General features: G+C 42.4%; 1 protein-coding gene across 3 annotated transcripts in view; it reads left to right on the top strand.

The window, feature by feature from the left end:
- The window catches only part of tmco6 (transmembrane and coiled-coil domains 6), a 47,489-nt gene that overhangs the window by 20,687 nt on the left and 4,446 nt on the right, over nt 1-22,356 (top strand). The window contains exons 7-13 of one of the 3 annotated variants that reach the window (XR_015759693.1): nt 1,515-1,631; nt 6,950-7,061; nt 10,914-11,094; nt 11,498-11,592; nt 13,402-13,572; nt 20,409-20,528; nt 21,658-21,725. Coding sequence is in view for 2 of the 3 variants with exons in the window: in XM_087995099.1 (XP_087851225.1) it covers nt 1,515-1,631; nt 6,950-7,061; nt 10,914-11,094; nt 11,498-11,592; nt 13,402-13,572; nt 20,409-20,528 (796 nt within the window). In the remaining variant the exon portion in view is untranslated. The remainder of the gene's footprint in view (nt 1-1,514; nt 1,632-6,949; nt 7,062-10,913; nt 11,095-11,497; nt 11,593-13,401; nt 13,573-20,408; nt 20,529-21,657; nt 21,726-22,356) is intronic. The other 2 variants (XM_087995099.1, XM_087995100.1) reach the window with 2 other exon arrangements.

Genomic DNA, 22,356 nt, shown 5'->3' with positions numbered 1-22,356 from the left:
ACCTTATAGAGGTTTACAAAATCATGAGGGGCACGGATAGGGTGAACAGACAAAGTCTTCTACCTGGGCTGGGGAGTCCAGAACTCGAGGGCATAGGTAAAGGGTGAGAGGAAAGATAGAAGAGAGACTTAAGGGGGCATCTTTTTCACGCGCAGGATGGTGTGTGTGTGGAATGAGTTGTTAGAGGAAGTGGTGGAGGTTAGTACAATTACAACATTTAAAAGGCATCTGAATGGATATGTGAATAGAAAGGGTTTGGAGAAATATGGGGTGGGTGCTGGCAGGTGGGACTAGATTGTGTTGGGATATCTGGTCGGCATGGACGGGCTGGACCGAAGGGTCTGTTTCCATGCTCCATCTCTATGTCTCTGACTACTGTACCTCAAAAACAATTACTACTATTGCTGGAACATCCTTGGGTCATGAAAGATGTTGTATAAATGCAAATTTGTTTAATTATTAACTGTTAGTCTTAAGTTCCGTTGAAGAGTATATAGAAATTTTAACAAGTCTTTTCCCCTGATAAGTGCTGATTGACCTGTAGTTTTTGAGCATTTCCTGTTGTTTTAAGTCAGTAGTTCTTGTCATTCAATTGCTGGAATTATTTCACATCACTAGAGGGCAGTAGTGCACCATCTGAATGACACCAAAGGCCTGGAGAATTGTAAAGTGCTGATACAACGAAAAGCTGTTTTTTAGTCAGTAGTGTTTTAGGTTGAACTTAACTGGAATCATAAAAGTGCTGATTAACATTTTGGCTAAGACCTATCATTGCGGTAAAAGTCTGTCACAACAAATGTCTTGTTCACTACCTCTCCACCAATAGTAAAGCTTTCAGTTCCCAGTTGAGCACAATACCTAGGCTGTAACGTCAAACCAGTGCTGAGGGAGTGCCACACTGTTGAAGTTATGTACTGAGGGAGCACTGCACCATTGGAAGGTCAGTACTGAGGGAAACTGCACTCTTGAGGATCAGTATTGAGAAAGCTGTGTTATCAGAGGCTCAGTACTGAGGGAGTGCTGTACTGTCAAAGGGTATGTATAGAGGGAGTGCTGCACTGTTGGAGGGTCAGTGCTGAGGGGATGCGGCATTGTCAGAAGGTGCACACTGTTGTAGGGTCAGTACTTTGGGAGCACCGCACTGTCGAAGGGTCAACACAGTGATTACCTCAGTCCCAAAGCCACTGTTGCAAAGAAAATCTGGGTGTTTCTCCTCAGTGTCCTTCCCCAATATTTATCCCTCAATGCACATCATTGAAATGGATTATCTGCAGTTATTAGATTACTCTCTCTGGGAGTTAGCTGTGCAAATTGGCATGTGCATTTCCCTTTAGCAGTACTTCACAGACTATAAATCATGTTGTGACTTTCCGAGATGATGAAAGAAACTGTTCTAATACACATGTGTGCTCTCAGATGGTTTCCTAGGAGCTGTGGGTTTCTAGAAATTTGTAGTTTTGTCACTCAGTCAGCTTTCCTGCTGTTGTTCGCTTATATATTTGTTTTCTCATCAGAGCAGTCCTGGAAGCCAATCTGACTCCACGCTTGATTCGTTTGTTGGATCTAGATTCTGAGTTTGGGATGCAGACCACTGTGGAATGTGCCTGGTGCCTGCATTACATCGTGAGTAGGTAAAAAATCAATAATAATGTAAACTGGGTTCCTCGCCCCTCTCACAGTCCTTATCCTGTCTTACTTTATGTACTGTAGGCCTGAGCATTAGCTTTACTGGACATCAGTGTTAAACCTGTTTCGCTCTTCACAAGTGCTGCCTGTCCGACTGAATTCCTCCAACTGTTTGTTTTTGTCTTGGTATTTTTGCTGATTTAGATTCTCAATATTGCTGCGCCAATAACAGCTTTAACATCCAAATATCACCTCACAACTATCTGTGCTAACCCCATCCGCCCAGATTTTCAAATATTTACTGAGATGTAATTTCAAATATTTACTGAGATGTAATTTCTAAGTAAATCATTCTTGCATTGTTGGTCTCGCCAACAAGGCTCACTATTGTTGCCCAGACTTTGTTACTTTGTATGTCACAGTGACCTTTTGGGCCACTTCAGATGGCAACCCACGTTGTTGTGAGGCTGGAGTTATGTCTATATCCAAACTAGATAAGGATGGAAGATCCCCTGTCCCAAGGGGACATTACTGAATGAGATGGGGTTTGTATTGAGAGCTGCACTTTGGGGGTTGGTTAGCTCAATTGGCTGGTTTGCAATGCAGAGTGACACTAACAGCGTGGGTTCGGTTCCTGCACTAGCCGAGTTTACCATGAAGGACTCTTCTTCCTAACTTCTCTCCTCGCCTGAGATATGGCGACCCTCAGGTTAAACGGCCACCAGTCAGCTCTCTCGAATGACAGAGCAACAGTCTGCTCTGGTGAGACACTTGGCGACTTTACCTTTTGCGTGGTCACTGGTACTGACAGTAGCTTATTTATTTTCAGACTTTTTCCAAAGTGAGTTAAAATTCTCTTGGTGGGATTTGAATTCTCAGGATGGATATTCTGGATTTTTGTCCAAAACAAGACCTGCACAACAGTGCCATAGCCAATGTCTTTGAAACAAATCCAACAGATGCTTGTGTTGTTCCATGAATTATTTTGTGGCAGCGAGTCATTCAGCATGGTAACAGACCCTTCGATCCAACTCGTCCATGCCAACCAAGTCCCAAACTAAACTAGTCCCATTTGTCTGCACTTGGCCCATATCCCTCTAAACCTTTCCTATTCGTGTACCTGTCCAAATGTCATTTAAATGTTGTAACTTTACCTCTGGCAGTTCATTCCACATACAAACCACCCTTTGTGAGGAAAGGTTGCCCCTCGGATCCCTTTTAAATCTGTCTCCTCTCACCTTAAAAAATATGCCCCTTAGTTTTGAACTCCCCCATCCTTGAAAAAAGACCTTTGCTGTTCACCTGATCAGAATCCCTTCCAACAACTTACGCACTACTAATGTTAAGCTTACAGCTTTCTTAAATAAAGGTACATCATTAGACCCCTCTGTTTCTCTAGCACCTCACCCATGCCTGTTGATCTTACAAATATCTCTTCCCTAACTTACCACAATGACCTGGGATATACTTGATCAGGTCCCAGAGATCTATCCAGCTTTATGTTTTTTAAGACCTCCAGCATCATCTTTTCTGTAATGTGGACTGTTTACAAGACATCAATATTTATTTCTCTGAGTTCCTCCACTGTAAAAGCTGTTGTGGAATATTCATGTAGTATCTCCCAACTCCTGGAGTTCCTCATATAACTGACATTGTTGAACCTTAAGGGCCCCTATTCTCTCCTTAGCTGCTGTTTTGCTCTTAATGTACTTGTAGAATCTCTTTGGATTACCCTTAACCTTATCTACCAAGACTATCTCATATTTCCTTATAGCCCTCCTGATTTCCCTGTTAAGAATGCCTATATATCCTTTACTCTCAAGAGATTCACTTGATCCCAGATGTCTAAAACCAATATATGTCTCCCCCTTCTATTTGTCTGGAGCCTCAATATCTTTATTTATCCGTTATTCCCTCCCCTTACCAGCCTTATCCTTCACTCTAACAGGAACAAATGCATCTGAACTCTCATTATCACGCATTTGAAGGCCTCCTACTTGCCAGCTGTCCCTTTACCTGTGAACAGACTACCACCCTACCCGTTCCTGTCTCATACTGTCAGAAGTTGCCATACTCCAATTAAGAACGTCAACCTCTTTACGAGGCCTGTCCTTTTCTGGAATTATTTTAAAGTTAATAGAATTATGATCACTGCTGCCAAAGTTTTACTCCACCAACACTTCAGTCACTTGGCCTGCCTTATTTCCCAAACGTGGGCCAAGTTGCTCCTTCTCTAGTAGGTATATCTACATGTCGATAAAGAAATTTTTTGTGAATAAATACCTCACCGTCCCAACCCTTAACACTATGGCAGTCCCAGTCTAAATATAGAAAGTTAAAATTCCCTACCAATGCACCCCTATATATCTGAGATCTCTACATATTTGCTCCTCAGTTTTCCACTGTTGGTGGAGGGGCCTATATACAATCCAACAAGATGATCATCCTCTTCCTATTTCTGAATTCCATCCTTATAGTTTCACTGGATGATCCCTCAAAAATATCCTCTCCAAGTACAGCAGTAACGTTTTCCTAAGTGTGATTAACTTCTTGGATTGTTCTTGTTGTCCTGGGCAATATCTTGCTGCTCGTTCAATAGACAGTAGGTGCAGGAGTAGGCCATTCTGCCCTTCGAGCCTGCACCACCATTCATTATGATCATGGCTGATCATCCTCGATCAGTATCCTGTTCCTGCCTTATTTCCATAACCCTTGATTCCATTATCCTTGAGAGCTCTATCCAACTCTTTCTTAAACAAATACAGAGACTGGTCCTCCACTGCCTTCTGGGGCTGAGCATTCCACACAGCCACCATTCTCTGGGTGAAGAGGTTTCTCCTTATCTCTGTCCTAAATGGCCTACCCCATATTTTTAAGCTGTGTCCTCTGGTTTGGCACTCACCCATCAGCGGAAACATGTTTCCTGCCCCCAGAGTGTCCAATCCTTTAATAATCTTATACGTCTCAATCAGATCCCCTCTCAGTCTGGGTATACAAGCCCAGTCGCTCCAATCTTTCAACATAAGATTGTCCCGCCATTCCAGGAATTGACCTTGTGAACCTACGCTGCACTCCCTCAATAGCCAGAATGTCTTTCCTCAAATTTGGAGACCAGAACTGCACACAGTACTCCAGGTGTGGTCTCACCAGGGCCCTGTACAGCTGCAGAAGAACCTTTTTGCTTCTATACTCAATCCCTCTTGTCATGAAGGCCAGCATGCTATTAGCTTTCTTCACTACCTGCTGTACCTGCATGCTTGCCTTCATTGACTGGTGTACAAGAACACCCAGATCACTTTGTACTGCCCCTTTACCTAACCTGCCTTCCTGTTCTTGCCACCAAAGTGGATAATCATACCTTTATCCACATTAAACTGCATCTGCCATGCATCTGTCCACTCACCTAACCTGTCTAGGTCACCCTGTAATCTCCTAACATCCTCCTCACATTTCACCCTGCCACCCAGCTTTGTATCATCAGCAAATTTGCTAATGTTACTCTTGATACCATCTTCTATATCATTAATATATATTGTAAAAAGCTGCGGTCCCAGCACTGATCCTTGCGGTACCCCACTGGTCACTGCCTGCCATTCTGAAAGGGAGCTGTTTATCACTATTCTTTTCACTGGTCAGTGAAGATAATCTTTACTTTTTTTTTAATTGAGCCCTTTTCATAATATTCTAAATTTACTTTAGATTTCTTTGCGAATTGGTGTCATAGACCGTTCAGTCTATTGTAGTCCTATCAGCATTTTGAAAGTGTTATCAATTTGCTCCCAGCTAACCACTTTCAGCAGAATAGAGCCAACATACTTTAATTGTTTAACCGTAACTATGTTTCTCCATCTTAATTGGTTTATATTGCAGCATTCCCAATAACCTATCTATTATTCAATGAAGTAATCACCTCCTGTATAATTGTGGCTTATCAGAATCTTATAAAATGCATTGTTTCTGTCTCATATAAAACCTGCTTCCATGTTTAATTTTTATGCTTGAGCTCTTTATAGTGAAGATCTCTGTACCTCCCATTTTGTCAGCTATGTCAGACTGCATTATTGCTCATTTGAAAGGATGAGTACCATTCCAGATCTGAAGTGATGAGGGGAGCAGTATCCTGCATTGCACTGGACCTTATTTGTAAATTATGACCTTTTACGAATTGGTCATATGCGTATGCCCTTGCTTTGCAGGATTGACCTTTAGCCCCCACTAGCCCTCCCTGCTATAAGCCAGTCTGTGAGATTGCATGCACCCTGCACGTCTAATAATGGTCACATCACTGAACTTTGGGTGTGATGACATAGAGTGGCTCCAAAGTGAAACAGCATGGCTCCTCACCAGACATGGGAGAGAGGTAGGCCATTCAGCCTCTTGAACGGCAATGTGGGTTCTAGATCCTGGCTGTTCATTTGCCCCAATGCAACATTCCTGTGTTATCCCCCTATTCCTTGGTGTCATTAGCTATAAATTTGTTAATCTCAGTTTTGCAGAAATGAGAAGAGTTGCTTCCCCTCCCTTTTGGTTACAGTTTGGGCCTGAATCTGGATTCACACTGAATTTACATTCTAACTACTACATGAAGTCAGGGTGTGGGTTTGCTCGCTGAGCTGTAGGCTTGATATCCAGACGTTTCATTACCTGGCTAGGTAACATCATCAGTGGTGACCTCCAAGTGAAGCGAAGCTGTTGTCTCTTGCTTTCTATTTATATCTTTCTCCTGGATGGGGTTCCTGGGGTTTGTGGTGATGTCATTTCCTGTTCGTTTTCTGAGGGGTTGATAGATGGCATCTAGATCTATGTGGTTGGAGTGCCAAGCCTCTAGGAATTCTCTGGCATGTCTTTGCTTAGCCTGTCCCAGAATAGATGTGTTGTCTCAGTCAAAATGGTGATTTTTTTCATTCGTGTGTAGGGCTACGAGGGAGAGAGGGTCGTGTCTTTTGACCGTGTCTGATGATGTTACCTAGCCAGGTAATGAAACGTCTGGATATCAAACCTACAGCTCAGCGAGCAAACCTACACCCTAAACCTCAACCTGAGCTACAAACCTTGCAAAAATACATGAAGTCGGCCCATGCAGCATGCAGGCTGAGATTATACTTTGGATGCACAGTTGCAGCAGATCCTCCAGCTCCGCAGAACAGTTCTATTGAAAAGCCTCAAGAGAGATGTTAACGTGTGTTTCTCTGTGTCACTGAGCAGCCCCTTGTCGTACCTGCTCATCCTCTACACTATTTAACGATAGGTTTCGCTGTGCCCTATCTTTAAGGAGAAGCCAGGAGGATCAGTTAATGGAAACAGTCTGTTGTCTCTCTTGCAGTGGTGTAAGCAGTGAGTGCATGATCTCCCAGGGTCTCATAAGCCAAGCTGTAAAACTGCTGATTGCACTGGGAAGAACTGTTGATTCAGGCACAACAGATGGTGTGGAATTGGTAAGTAGATCTGGGAGATCATTAAATTTATCCCCTTGTGCCCATTGTCAGTGGCTGCTCTGTGTGCGGGAAGTTCTGCTTATGATAGGGGAAAAAAACAAAGACACTATCATATTGTGCATTGCCCAATCTCCAAAATAGTCAGTTGCATGCTTTTTTTTTCTCTCAAGTGTTAATTGTGGCTCAGTTGGGAGCAATCTCAGTTGTGAGTTAGGAGGTTGCGAGTTCAATTCCCACACCAGGACTTGGAATGCAAAAAGACTTGAAACCAAAAATCTAGGCTGAGATTCCAGTTAGGCACGGAAGGTAGTGAGAGGTGCTGTCCTTCGGATAAGATGTTGAATCATGTCCCATCTTCCTACTGAGTTGGTCAAAAATGATCCCGGAGTTGAAGAAGTTCTAACATTCTGGACTGCTGTGTTTCCTACATTGCAGCAGTGACTTCATTTTAATGGTGCCTGTCTGACCCAAAACATTTCCCAGCTATCTGGCAGTCATGGAAAGCTATGTAAATGTAAGATTAAAGTGCACGTCTGCCTTTCAGTGTTGTAATTTGGAGAATCACAGCCGCACACTTGCTCACAGCAAACTTCCACCATCAACAGTGTGATAACAGCCATTTAATTTTGTTTGAATGCTAAATGTTTGCAACACAGAGAGACAGCTCTCTTGTCACTTTACATAATACTCACCTTTTCACATCTGCCTGAGAGGGCAGACAGGCTTTTGTCTGAAAGTTGGCACCTGCAACACTCCCTCAGTGTAAGGAATGTCAACCGAGCTTTTGTGTGCAGGTTTCTGGAGTGGAGCAGGGGAGCACACATACGGATTAGGAGTAAGCCACTTGGCTCCTCAAGCCTGCTCAGCTGTTCAGTAAGATCGTGGCTGATCGGATTACTCCATGTTCCAGCCTACTCTGTCAAAAATGTATTGACTTGTTCCTTAAGATACTCAGGCACTTTGCTTCCACTGTGTTTTGAAGAAGACAGTTCCAAAGGTTCATGACCTTCTGTGAGGAAAATAATTCTCCTTATCTCAGTGTATACTATCTACAAGATGCACGCAGGAATTCACCAAATATCCTCAGACAGTATCTTCTAAACCCTTGATCTCTTCCATTTAGAAAGACAAGGGCAGCAGATACATGGGAGCGCCACCACCCGCAAGCTCCCCTCTGTGCCACTCACCATCCTGACTAGGAAGTATGTCACCATTCCTTCACTGTCGTTGAGTCGAAATCCCTCCCTAACTTCATTGTGAGTCTACCTACAGCACACGGACTGCGGCGGTTCAAGAAAGCAGCTCACTATCATCTTAAGGGCAACTAGGGACAGGCAATAAATGCTGGCTGAGCCGGTGACACCCATGTCCAACAAGAGAATAATAAAATAAAATTAATTATGTCTTGCCAAGCCAGGAAATGACCCATTCATGCCTCCTGTCTGTTTGCTATGAGCTGGCCAATCTTCTATCTATACCAAGACCCAGACTTTCCCATGTCATCTGTCATGGAAGCATGATCTCGATCGTGGCTCCAAAAGAAGTTCTCACACCTTTTCACGCAGACGTTCTTCCCTTGTGTGTCAGACAAAAGGCGGGGAACTGATTCAGAACTTAATTTTTAAAAACCCTTCTTTATTTTAACTCATCAATACTTAACATAAAAACACACATTCATTGCAACATTTACTTCTCATTTCATGTAACTTCAACTTTAAATCACTTCATTTAATTTCACTTCACTTTTCCTAATCCACATTTAACCCTGTACGCCTGGCTTGAATCAAATACTACCCCAGTTTGAGTGAAGCGGCCAATGTCACTCTCTGCGAATGCCTCACTTCATGGTTCTTTATCTTCCCTCTGAAAGTAACTTCAGAACATGTGCTTTCCCAATTTGATCAGGAGGCTTAGAGTCATGGAGCTGTACAGTATGGCAACAGACTCTTTGTTCCAACTCATCCATGCTAACCAGATATCCTAAGTAAATATAATCCCATTTGCCAGCACTTGGCCCATATCCCTATCCTGATGCCTTTTAAATGTTGTAATTGTCCCAGCTTCCATCATTTCCTCTGGCAGCTCATTCCATACATGCACCACCTTCTGCATGAAAAGGTTGCCCCTCAGGTCCCTTTTAAATCTTTCCCCTCTCACCTTAAACCTATGCCCTCTAGTTTTGGACTGCCCCACGCCGAGGAAAAAATCTTCACTAATTACCCTATCCGTGTCCTTAATGATTTTATGAACTTCTATAACATCACCCCTCAGCCTCTGATGCTCCAGGAAAAACAGCCCCAGCCTATTCAGACTTGCCCTATAGCTCAAACCCTCCAACCATGGCAACATCTTTGTAAATCTTTTCTGAACCCTTTAAAGTTTCACAACAACCTCCCTATAGAATGGTGATTCTGGATTAGTGGTGCTGGAAGAGCACAGCAGTTCAGGCAGCATCTGAGGAGCAGTAAAATCGACTGCTGCCCACCCCCACCCTCTTCTCACTTATCTCTCCACACTCCAGGCTCACTGCCTTTATTCCTGATGAAGGGCTTTTGCCCGAAACGTCGATTTTACTGCTCCTCGGATGCTGCCTGAACTGCTGTGCTCTTCCAGCACCACTAATCCAGAATCTGGTTTCCAGCATCTGCAGTCTTTGTTTTTACCTATAGAATGGTGAGCAGAACTGCACGCAGTATTCCAAAAGTGGCCTAACCATTGTCCTGTACAGCTGCAACATGACCTCCCAACTCCTGTACTCAATACTCTGACCAATAAAGGCGGGCATACCAAATGCCGCCTTCACTATCCTGTCTACTGGTGACTCCACTTTCAAGGAATTATGATCCTGCACTCCAAGGTCTCTTTGTTCAGCAACACTCCCAAGGGCCTCACCAATGTATAGGTCCTGCCCTGATTTGGCTTTTCAAAACTCAGCACTTCATATTTATCTAAATTAAACTTCATCTGCCACTCCTAGGCCTCATGGCCCATCGGATCAAGATCCCCTTGTGTTCTGGGGTAATTTTTGCTGTCCACTAAACCTCTAATTTTGGTGTTATCTGCAGACTTATTAACCATACCTGCTATGTTCACATCCAAATCATTTATTCTTCTCCTCTGAGAAAAATCTCTTTGTTCTGTTAAATTATCTGAAATGTGCTCCATTCCAGAAAGATCTCTGGCACTCAGCCAATGAATTGATCAAAGTTTGATCACATTGTTTGATTGTAGCCAATGGAGTTTACTGATAAACAACTCCCAAGTCGTAAACAGTGATATTTTATGCTCCATATAAGGTAGTGTGGTGCTAGCATGTCGAGAGACCACCAATGACTCTTGCTGAAAATATGTTGCTGGAAAAGTGCAGCAGGTCAGGCAGCATCCAAGGAGCAGGAGAATTGACATTTCGGGCATGAGCCCTTCTTCAGGAATGAGGGAGGACTTGCACCCGAAACGTCGATTCTCCTGCTCCTTGGATGCTGCCTGACCTGCTGCGCTTTTCCAGCAACACATTTTCAGCTCTGATCTCCAGCATCTGCAGTCCTCACTTTCTCCACCAATGACTCTTGCCTTATTTGGTCACCACAGGGCACCACAAGTAACAGCAGGCTCTAGGTGCAGTTTTAACTGCGGTCAGAATTCAAACTATCTTGACCAAAATTCCCAGCATGCTTGATTGTAGCTCTTAACCAGTCTCGTAGCCATTTCTACTCCTGACCACACTATGTGCAGAGAAAAAATATTTAGATGCAGTGGATTCTAACTGTTCATTTGTATTGAATTCTTTTAACCATTCCCATGATTGTGAGGTATTCATTTCTTTCCAATTTTAAATTCCACATTTTCCTTCAGCTGATCTACCCTGTGGCTCGGTGCTTGGGAAATCTCATCGCCAGTGATGAACGACTGTGGTGCAAACGCCAATTTCATGACGGTGACTTGCTGCAGGCACTGAGTGTGTTCCTGCGTGGGTTTCTGCAGTCACGACCTTTTGTAACCCGGGAATGCCTCTGGCTTCTTAACAACCTCTCAGGTGAGACTAGCCCATTTTGAAATGATTAACAGGGGATAGATACTTTCTAATGAACTTGTTCAGAGAAGTTACTGCACACCTCTGGACCAGGTGGGACTTAAACCCAGGCCTCCTGGCTCAAATGAATGATCACTACCATTGTGCTACAAGAGCCCATTAATAGGGAGTAGATATTTTGAGTCACCGTATTTAGAGGTGTTATTATACACCTTTGGAAGATTGGGACTTGAACCCAGGCCTTATCCCCACAAGTCTTATCTTAAAGAAAATGCCTCCTTTCCAGATAAGTGTCACCCCCTCGGCTCTGGTTTTTTAAAAATTCTGTTGCTGATCTACGGAATTGTGTATGTGTGTGTATTTTTAATCACTATGTTGCTGCATTGATTAATGTCTATCACTGCAGCTGGTGATAGACAGTTCTGCTCTGCCATCTTACGTCATAACCTGGTGCCGGTGTTCCTTCAGCTAATCCCTTTCTCTGGTGGGATAAATACACTGGTAAGTTTGCACTTTTCTGTATATTTATGAATTTGAGATAAGATTGCGAATTATATATATCCTTGTGTTCCGATTACTCCACGACCTCACTCCTCCCTATCTTTTTAGAATCCTCCAAAATATTTGGTGGTCTTCCAATTCTGATCGTTTGCAAATGCCCAATTCTCATTTCATCGCCAGTAGTGCGTGGGCCTTCACCCACTTATGATGCTTACCTCCTCTCTCCTTTTAAGAGTCTCCTTAACATCTGTCTGATCAGCCTTACATGATTCATTGTTTTTTTTTAATCGTAATTGGTTTAGAGTGTATTAGCTACGAGGAGAGATTGGACAAAGTTGGTTTGTTTTCACTTGAACATTGGAGATGGAGGGGGCAACCTGATAGAAGTTTATAAAATTAAGGGAGGCATGAATAGAATGGATAATCTGAGTCTTTTTCCCAGAGTACAGAGAGCTTTATCTTTTATTCCTTATTCCTTCATGGGCTGCGAGTGACCCCAGCAAAGCCATTTCTCTTCCCCGTCACTAACTGCCTTTGAACCGAATGCTGTATTCGGGCACTTCTGAAAACACTCAGTTATGTTTATGGCATATGTTTATGGTAAAATAGAGCATATGTTTATGGTAAAATAGGGCAAGCTTAAAGGAGATGTGAGAGGCAAGTTTTTGACACAGAGGTTGGTAAGTGTCTGGAATGCACTGCTAGGGGAAGTGGCAGAAGCAGATTCAACAGTAATGTTTAAGAGGTACCTTGACAGATATACAAATAGACAGGGAATAGAGGGATATGGACCACATGGAGCCAAATGGATTTTAGTTGAGAAAGGTGTCATGTATTGGCACAGGCTTGGTGGGCCGAAGGGCCTATTCCTGTGCTGTATTGGTCTTTGATCTTTGATCTTTGTTCTATCTTGATGACTATGCTGTGTGTAATGTAAATAACAGCATCTTGCTTTTATTAGAAAAGAAGAAAATTCGAACATTGAGCCCATCTGCACTCATTCCTGTATTATTCTAACTCTCCCAGTCTCTTAGCCAATTGCCATTTTAATATTTTTACCATTTTGATAAATGAATTTGCAATCCACTCATTACCCCCAACCTATCAAATTGAATGTTTAACCTCCCCGAGGTACAGATCCCATACTATTTGCTGTAAATTCAGGAGAAACCTCTTTACCCAGAGAGGGATGAGAACGTGGAACTTATTATCTGTGGACATGTCGAGATAAATGGCATTGACGCATTTAAAAGACAGCTTTATCTTTTATTCTTTATTCCTTCATGGGTGTGAGTGTCCCCAGCAAAGCTATTTCCCTTGCCCGTCACTAACTGCTTTTGAACTGAAGGCTGTATTCGGACACTTGTGAAGACAGTCAGTCATGTTGCTGCAGGTCTAGAGTCACACATAGGCCAGACATGGTATACCTCCTTCCCTAAATAACATGAGTGAACCAGATGGGGTTTTACAATAATTGTAGCGCCAATCCTGAGACCGACTTTATTATTCCAGATTTTATTGATTTGAGTTTAAATTTCCACCAGCTGGCCTGATGTGATCCTATGTCCTCTGAGCAGTAGTCTGGGCCTCTGGATTCCTACCCATGACATTGCCATTACACCACTGAGTTTGAATGAGAAAATAATAGGATATTCTGATGAGGAAGAGGTCAAGTCTGGATGGGAGGAGCTTCACGAATATAAATATTGGCATAAATCAGTCGGACTGAATGTCTGTTTTTGCTGTTAATTCACTGCAGTCTTACTGTTACTTCATATTTGTGTGTGTGCTTTTGTGTGTTAAATGCAGGTTTTGATGCTGTTGGGTAATGTTGCAGAGCTGGGGCTTGAGTATTGCGAGAATCTGCAACAGCAAACAGGCTTATTTCCTGCTCTCTGCACCACCCTCAGCACGGCTGACCCAGAGGTAGCGCGTATGACACTGGAAGTGCTGAATCTGATATTTTCGTATTGTCAGCAGGTGAGGTGGCCATTTCTGGTTTTAAATGTGTGAAACCTGCTATCTTCCGGCACACATCTTGTCTAACTTTTCCACAAGAATACTGTGGGTTAATTGTCGCTGTATACATTTACAGGGTTTTGCATGCTGTATTTGAAATCTTAAACCTGTTTCTCCTTCTCACCAGAAACAGGCCCCTTCAAAAGATCCCAAAGCGTTTGCATTATCATATTTCCTTTTCAGGTCCCTTATTATCTCTCCTGTTCCTTTTGGTGCCGATCACTGATTTTCCCCATTGCTCATTTATGTCTGTTATGTAGGATTGATGGTTCAGGAGTTGCAGATTACCCAAAGTAGGCAATTGAAAGCTCATACATAGATTATTAAGCATATTCATAAGCTGAGGTTTAGATATGGCACATCATCTAAATAGGCAAAAAAGTCACACCGTCCATAACAGGTGAGTATGGCTTCCTGGTTCTGTATCGGTCAAGCAGATAGGGTTAAGCAGGGGAAGACCATCTCCTCAGCTGATCATGGCAGTCTCTCCAGAAGGATTTACTGCTCTCTGAAGCTGATCTCCCCATTTGGAAGCAACAGTTTCTTGTATTTTCTTCAGTCTTATTGAACAGGCCGAAGCAAACGTTGTTCACTTTTTACATACTCCTCTCCCCAAAGTCTTGTGCTCACCAACATGTTGAGGACAGAGCCAGCATTGGTCCACTTTGTGAAGCCGCCTTCCACCCAAAGTGATTTTTCCTTCTCAAGAATCTTTTTGTAGACCTTATTTCCAGGACACTAATTGTTCATTCAGTTGGCAAGGCGCAATATTCAAGGTAATCCTTCCTATTCTGTCAGAAGTCTATGTATTGAGTACAGGAGTTGGGAGGTCATGTTGCGGCTGTACAGGACATTGGTTAGGCCACTGTTGGAATATTGCGTGCGATTCTGGTCTCCTTCCTATCGGAAAGATGTTGTGAAACTTGAAAGGGTTCAGAAAAGATTTACAAGGATGTTGTCAGGGTTGGAGGATCTGAGCTACAGGGAGAGGCTGAACAGGCTGGGGCTGTTTTCCCTGGAGCGTTGGAGACTGAGGGGTGACCTTATAGAGGTTGACAAAATTATGAGGGGCATGGATAGGATAAATAGGCAAAGTCTTTTCCCTGGGGTTGGGGAGTGCAGAACTAGAGGGCGTAGGTTTAGGGTGAGAGGGGAAAGATATAAAAGAGACCTAAGGGGCAACTTTTTCAAACAGGGTGGTACGCGTATGGAATGAGCTGCCAGAGGATATGGTGGAGGCTGGTACAATTGCAACATTTAAGAGGCATTTGGATGGGTATATGAATAGGAAGGGTTTGGAGGGATATAGGGCGGGTGCTGGCAGGTGGGACAAGATTGGGTTGGGATATCTGGTCGGCATGGACGGGTTGGACCGAAGGGTCTGTTTCCATGCTGTACATCTCTATGACTCTAAGTCAGCTTGTGGTTGATCGCTCAGTAGGACCATCCTGTTTATCCTTCAGACAGTTGGTTTGTATTTCATTCATGAGGTTACAATTTCTGAGTTAGGGTCCTATCAGGATTAGCAATGGCTTGTTTCTAATGCCTTTTGCTGACTCTGTCAGCCTAGACACTGATCTGAATCTTGAATTCCATGATTAAAAACTTGTGGAAGTGCAATTTCCTTGCATTACCTCTGTGACTTCAAACTTCACAGAGGGCCTGCATGTTCTTTGCACCTCCTGGAAGTGGCATTTGCACCAGACACAGTCATCTTTGTAAGAGGAATAAAGAGCTTATTGCTATGTTCCAAACAAGACTAGATGAGTACTCCACTATTCCGTTGGTCACATCATAGAATAAAAATACTAGTTCCAGTTACTAAGGTGACCAATTAAGTGCTTTGTTTATGTCAGGTTTTAAAGAAAAATATCTAATAACCAGGTTTCTTAATTAACACATGGCTTCATTATCAAAATAAAACTTAATGATGCAATAATTGGTTAATCTACACAGTAATGTAGAAGTTAATGTGTCTAATAGGGATATTAAATCCCTCCCCCCAAATCCCATACACCCATTTTTCAGGAAAACAGAAAAAAGAACATTTCTCTGCAAAGAGAAGTTTTCTGAGGGGATAAAGAACCTCAAAGTTTGTGCGAAGATTTGTAGCTCGGGTGCTCGTTGTTGTGGTTCTGTTCGCCGAGCTGGAAGTTTTTGTTGCAAACGTTTCGTCCCCTGGCTAGGCGACATCATCAGTGCTTGGGAGCCTCCTGCGAAGCGCTTCTTTGATGTTTCCTCCGGATAAAGAACCTTCAACCAAGGAGTTATTCATAAAAGCAAGAGAATAAAATATAGATTGTTTCTGAGTCAATTGCTCTGATGTTCTGGCAGTTGTGATCAAGTAATTAATCGTGTACAATTGTCCCTGTAGTCTTACAGGATCATGAAATGTAATCTTGAGATGTTATTGTATTCTCTTTCAGAGGAGCAGTGCGGTTTCACTTTGAACTTGTTGTGTGGGTTTTCATTTCAGAAAGAGATCAGCTGGGCAAGTTGTTCATAGTGAGCTTCCCTCCAACTCAGCTGGTTGTCAGCAGGCTGTTTTCCAACTGAACTAGATAAAACAAGAACCTGTCCATGCCAGTCACTGTTCAGAAACAGACCCCACTGGATATCAAGAAAAGCAGGCAGTATCGATGATTCTGTGATTTCTAGGAAGCCTTTTAGCTTTTAAAAAATCTCTATTTCAACAATGAATTTTCAATTATCTCTTTAAAAAAAATTCTTCAGTTATATCCACAAACTAGCCACCAGGATACATGAACATTAACTAACCACAAAAAGACATGACCCACTCTTACTTAATATCCTTACATGTAAATGAGGACTGGGACAACACATCCATCCTAGGACGAGCCAAACAGAGACACGCACAATAATTCCTAGAAGCATGACATTCCAACCAGAATTCCATCAACAAACACAGTGACTTGGATCCCATAAACCACCCCCTGAGAAAAAGAACAGGAAATTACATCACAACAAGAAATGATGTCACCACAGGAAATGACACCTCCAACCCAAGGAGACCAAAGCGCGCACATAGAAAGCGGGCCATGCCACCAGTGCTTCATCCAGAGGCTCACTGATGTTACCTAGTATGGTGACGAAATGTCTGAAAACGAACCTTTCAGCTCAGCAGCAAACCTACATCCAGTTTATCCACAAAATTTTAAATAGATCCCTTTCTTCCACAATCCTTCAAAACTTAAGTCCACCAAGCAGTATTCAGTATAAAGTGTCTTAACACTTATAATATTAAATATCATCTTCAAGTTATGTAAATTTATTTTCCAGTGATTTCTTAGTTAATAAAGGTATTTCTCGGTTTTAATTAATTTGAGTGATATGAGCATGGCCAGCATTTATTGCCCTTGAGAAAAGTGATGGTGAGAGTCACCTTTTTGAACTGCTACAGTCCAAGTGGTGTTGAGACCAAACAGAGCTGTTAGGAGCTGTTGATCCGAGGACTTTGACCTAGTAACAGTGAGGGTATGGCTGATATTGATCGTGTGTCACTTAGAGGGCAACTTGCAACTCGTGGAGTTCATGTCAGCTGCCAGTGTCCTTCTAGGTAGGAAGGTGCTGTGAAAGTAGTCTTTCTGACTTGCTGTGATGCATCATGTAGACAGTAATGTGATGCAATGGTGCTTCAGCTGAGAAAGTTGAAGGTGGTGGGTGGGAGGCTGTGTCATCTGGATGGTGACAAGCTTGTGCGGTTTTGAGTTATCGGGACTGAGGCCCCCAGGTTTGATTGGTGCTGAGGGAGCTATAGGCTGAGCCACTGCAATCACAGCAAATTCAGGAGCAGGCCACCAAGGCAAGAAAAAGTAAAGCTGAATTCCACCCACTGGTTGGAATCAAAAGACCTGCTGCTGGAGAGTTTATTTCTTTGAACCTAAATATGAGACCTCATGTGGTTAAAATCCTACTGAGAGTAACTGAATAACAAGTTACATTTGTACAACACCTTTAATGTTGTGAAACCTCCCAAAATGTTTTGCTGGTTATTTTGCTGATTCCAACGTTCTCGCACTTTCACATTAGAAATTCCCACTGGTATGAGCTGTGGACAGGTTCTCGACATAGGTGGAGGAAATGGCAAGTGTGACAAAATAGTCCATCCCATAGCATGGTCTGCCGAGGCACCAACACATTGTACCATCAGATTTTCTGAACAAGATCCACACATGATTAGAGCTCCAGGATACATCACACACATATTTGAATGGTAACTAGTGAACCAGTTAAGATTCATGTTCATGAAATGGGCAGTAAGTGGTTGCACATAGAATCTGGAAGATGCAAGTAGTCGTTTGGGAGAACAGAACTTTAATATCACTGAACAAAGACACATTTGTCAAAACTTTTTGTCTCCCACTCAGAATGATTTCCAAGAATACTACTTCAAGGGAAAACCAACGTAGGTACTGCTCAGTAAGCTTAGTGGCTATAGTTTTATTTAAGGATATTTGGGGAACACACCAGCTTTCAAAAGCCCGCCCAAGACATCAGAAATGTTGTCCTCACTCCTAACCATAGAGGGACATTGTGCTTACAACTTAACAAAAGTCTCATTGATCAAATTTCTTATTTGTTATTTTCTAAATTGACAAAAACACAGCATTTGCTGTTGACATGTCAACTAATCCACAAGAGAATTGATTGACACTGAGAGGGGAGGGGCTAGATGATCAGTGTGATGTTTAAATGTTAAATCCTGGCAGGCGAGGAAAGTGGGCATTAGTTGAAGAGTGACTGTAGGAGATGTGAAAATAAAGACCCATACAATATGTGGCTGGCAATATAGCAGAGCTGTCTCAGGTGAAGCCTGATCTAATGCCAACCTCTCGGGTGCTGCATCTTTCTGTTTCCACATCATGGGCCTATTGATTTTTGTTGCTCCACCATTCACTTCATACAGGCAGCACCTCGCCACCTTCCTATCATTTCTAAGGATTTGTTGGATTTGCATATTATTTGCCATTAAGCATGCTGCAGAACACTCTTGAATCTTTAACAGTGATATGGTTATTCATTCAATGTCATTGAATGTCTCTGCCCTAGTAATTGAACAATTTAAACTGGACTTCGATTTCTTCAGGTGGTAAATTGTTGTCAGAATTTCTTTAAAATGTTACGGGTTAAGTTTTTGTTTCTTATCATTTCTTACTGTCTTTCTTAATCTAATCCTTCTTTCTTTAGGAGAAAGTGAGAACTGCAGATGCTGGAATCAGAGTCGAGAGTGTGGTACTGGAAAAGCTCAGCAGGTCAGGCAGTATCCAAGGAACAGGAAAATCAATGTTTGGGCTCTTCCTGAAGAGCTTATACCCAAAATGTTGATTCTCCTGCTCCTCAGATGCTGCCTGGCCTGCTGTGCTTTTCCAGCACCACACTCTCAATTCCTCTTTTCTTTGTGTGTGTGTGTGACTCTCTCGTTCTCTACCAGATTTGACTCTAATTTGTACATTCCTCCCACTTAGAGTTACTTCTTCCTTCCTTAATTGTTAAAGCTCGCTGGTCAAGGGAATAGATACATGGCCCCACATGCTATTAGTCAGCTTTGGCATTTTCTGTATGGCACTAAAATATGTTGGAGTAAAATGCGCAGTAAATAGTCTAACTGGGCAAGCTGTGAAATGCAGAGATTGAGCAGGATTTAGCCCCTATTTGTATTTTCATCCAGTGTTGCTTTGATGGGAGCTCTGCCCAGTCGGTACAAGTTTCATTGTATATTTAAAGTATTCAGGGACAGACACAAATGTTCAATTTCCTGCTCACTGCAAGATTCCATTTAAAATTTATGAATCTCTTTCAAGTACCACTTGAACAGATGGTAAAAACTGATCATTAAATCGTGTCCCCAGTCAGACTTTGATTCAAATGCTACAAAATGCACAAAAACATCAGTCTGTCAAGATGCCCCTCTTTGCTGCTGGGACATGACGCTGCAGTCTGGCATTTCAACTTGGAAAGAGATTGCCATGAGAAGGCATTCCTACGTGAGGGGAAGCGGCCATGTCACAATACTCTATTGTAGTGATCACTACATTACTGGCAGTTTCTTAACCAGAACTTTGCCTTCCTTCCAAATGTTGCAGCACAACATGAAGCATGTTTTCACCTGTTAACATCATCCAACTCTTGCCCCTGTCTCAACTCAACTGCTACTGAAACCCCTCATCTGTGCTTTCACTATTCCCACGCAGAACTGTTCATAAATCTGAGCTTATCCATAGCTGCTGCTGTAGTATAACCAAGCTGGCTTGCCCGGTTTATCTTTCAGGACATTCTTTGGGGGGGGGGGTGAGTGGCTACAGAGATGATGTCAACCACATATGGCAACAAATGAATGAAAATCCACTGCCTGCAATTACCTGGAGGTGTTCACTCAGACTTGGAAATGTGTCAACATTACTTCATTGTTGCTGAGGTCAAAAACCTGAAACACTCTTCCTAACAGCACATGGATGTACCTATAATACAGAGACTATAGCAGTTCAAGAAGGCAGCTCACCATCTTGAGCCATTGAGATGATGCATTACTTTGCCAGTAATGTACACATCCCAAGAATAATGTCTTAAAGGATCAGCTTTACTGGACAAATGGCAAGAGAATAATTCTGAAATGTTCATCTAGAATTGCAGACTGCTTTCAACTCACATCGTCAGTCCTTTGACAATGTACCATAACACAGAAATTTAGTTTGTGAATTAAGTAATGCATTCTCCCCTCCTTTTTCAAACAAAGTGCTTGTTTTAATGTGTCATTTTCAAATATCTAATTCTGACAGGCCTGTGCAAGATTTGCAAATCAAAATGGAATCTTGGCTCTTGAGATGGGTCAGTATCACAGTAACGATGAAGTCAGACTGCGAGCCAACTTTCTAATGGACAGATACTTTGCAGACAAGGTAAGGATCCAGTGCAGACATAGCAACAGCAGAAGGGTATGTAATGTTTTCTGCACTAATTCCACATATTTCCACCAACCAGTAACTCCTCAGGGGAAGCAATGACCTTGGGTATCCTTTCTTTACTGTTAATCCAGAGATCCAGGTAATGTTCTGGGGACCCAGGTTCAAATTCTGCCACAGCAGATAGTGGAATTTGAATTCAGTAAAAATCTGCAAACAAGTCTAATGCTGACCACGAATCCATTGCCAATGTTCAGGCATGTCACCAATCTCCTTTCGAGAAGGGAAACAGCCATCCATACCTGGTTTGCCCTGCATGTGACTCCAGGCCACAGCAGCATGGTTACTCTTTTTTTCTTTTTTTTAAGAAACAGACTAGAAAAAGAGAGACTATTTTACTTTCCTGGTGTTGGTCGACACCGCGTGCTCCTTCTCCAAATACTCTGGTTCTTTTTTTTTTATTTTAACCCCCACACTACCACCTAAGTGCGGTAGTGCTTATTTTTTTCCCCAGCACCCATGGTGTATGTGCAGGTGTGAGACACAGTGAAAGACACAAAGTGCACCAATCTTTTCAAACTCCACCACCAGGAAGATAGGAATGGTTACTCTTAACTGCCCTCTGGGTGATTAGGGATGGGCAATAAATGGTGGTCTAATTAGCAATGCCCTCATCCTGCGAAAAGAAAACCTGCCCTTGTCCCTTATCCCTTAAAATACATCCCAACAACTGGTCTTATTAGTCAGTATATTCCTCTGGCTGTTAATAATTGGCAAATAGTCATGTACCATAGCCTGTGCTTATTTTCAATCCTGAAATTTAATTTCTAAAGTATAATGTGATTTCATGATTAGACAGAACTTGGCAAATAATCCTAAATGTACAGAGAATTACACTAACAACCAATTTAAAGTTATCAATAGTTCTTGCAATATGGCTCACCGATGCTTGCTAGAAGCTACATACCTTTCTTGTTGGCAAACAAGGAACAGAATAGTTCCCTGTACAACAACCTCTTGATCAATTAGAACTGATTTAACATCTTTTGAAATTTGACCTTTTTACCTGATCTGATGAGTGCGACACAAATGGCTTCAACAAGCTTATCTCTCTCTCTCCCCTTAGATTTAACAGATGGCCAGCATTAACTATTGTTCTGGAAGTGTGTTCACAATTTCCACAACCCTTCACAGGTGAAAGTATTTCCTAATTTCACTACTTAAAGATCTACCTCTAATATTTCAGTTATATCCCTGATCCTTGACTCCTCAAACAGCAGAAATAGTTTCACTCCATCTGTTTTTAAAAATTTTAAATGACCCAATCTCCAATGGAGCAAGAGGAGCACTGCAGTTTTGAGCAGTGTTTGCAACGATAAGCTTATGGAAGGTCAACTTGTTAACATTTTAAATGGGGGTGGGGTGGGGTCATTCCTAAATCTGGTGAACTTAGTTGAAAGCAAAATAACCGCTAATATTGAAATCTAAAATAATAAACTGGAAACTAAGCAATGCATCTCACTTTCCTCAAGTGGAAGGTCAGTGACCGGAAATGTTCAGTGTCACTTACCTCACTCTCATTCTGGCTCTCTCTCATTTGCTTCCTTGCTTTCATTCACATTCTCACACTGCCTTGTTCTTTAAAATTCCATCACTACCATACATTCCAGTGTGGAGATATTACTGGAATTAAACCAATGAAAGTTATAACAAGTCCATTTGTGGTGGTTCAGAAGGTTGATAGTTCAAATCCCCATTATAGACCCTTGAACACCTAACCTAGGCTGACAGTTCCAGGGTCTCACAGGGAATGCTGCAGTGCCTG

The sequence above is a fragment of the Chiloscyllium plagiosum genome, unplaced genomic scaffold (genome assembly GCF_037043375.1).
Source record: "Chiloscyllium plagiosum isolate Xiang-an unplaced genomic scaffold, Cpla_swu_hap1 HiC_scaffold_16, whole genome shotgun sequence".
Lineage (NCBI taxonomy): Eukaryota > Metazoa > Chordata > Chondrichthyes > Orectolobiformes > Hemiscylliidae > Chiloscyllium > Chiloscyllium plagiosum.
This window is presented reverse-complemented; position numbering and strand designations above follow the sequence as displayed.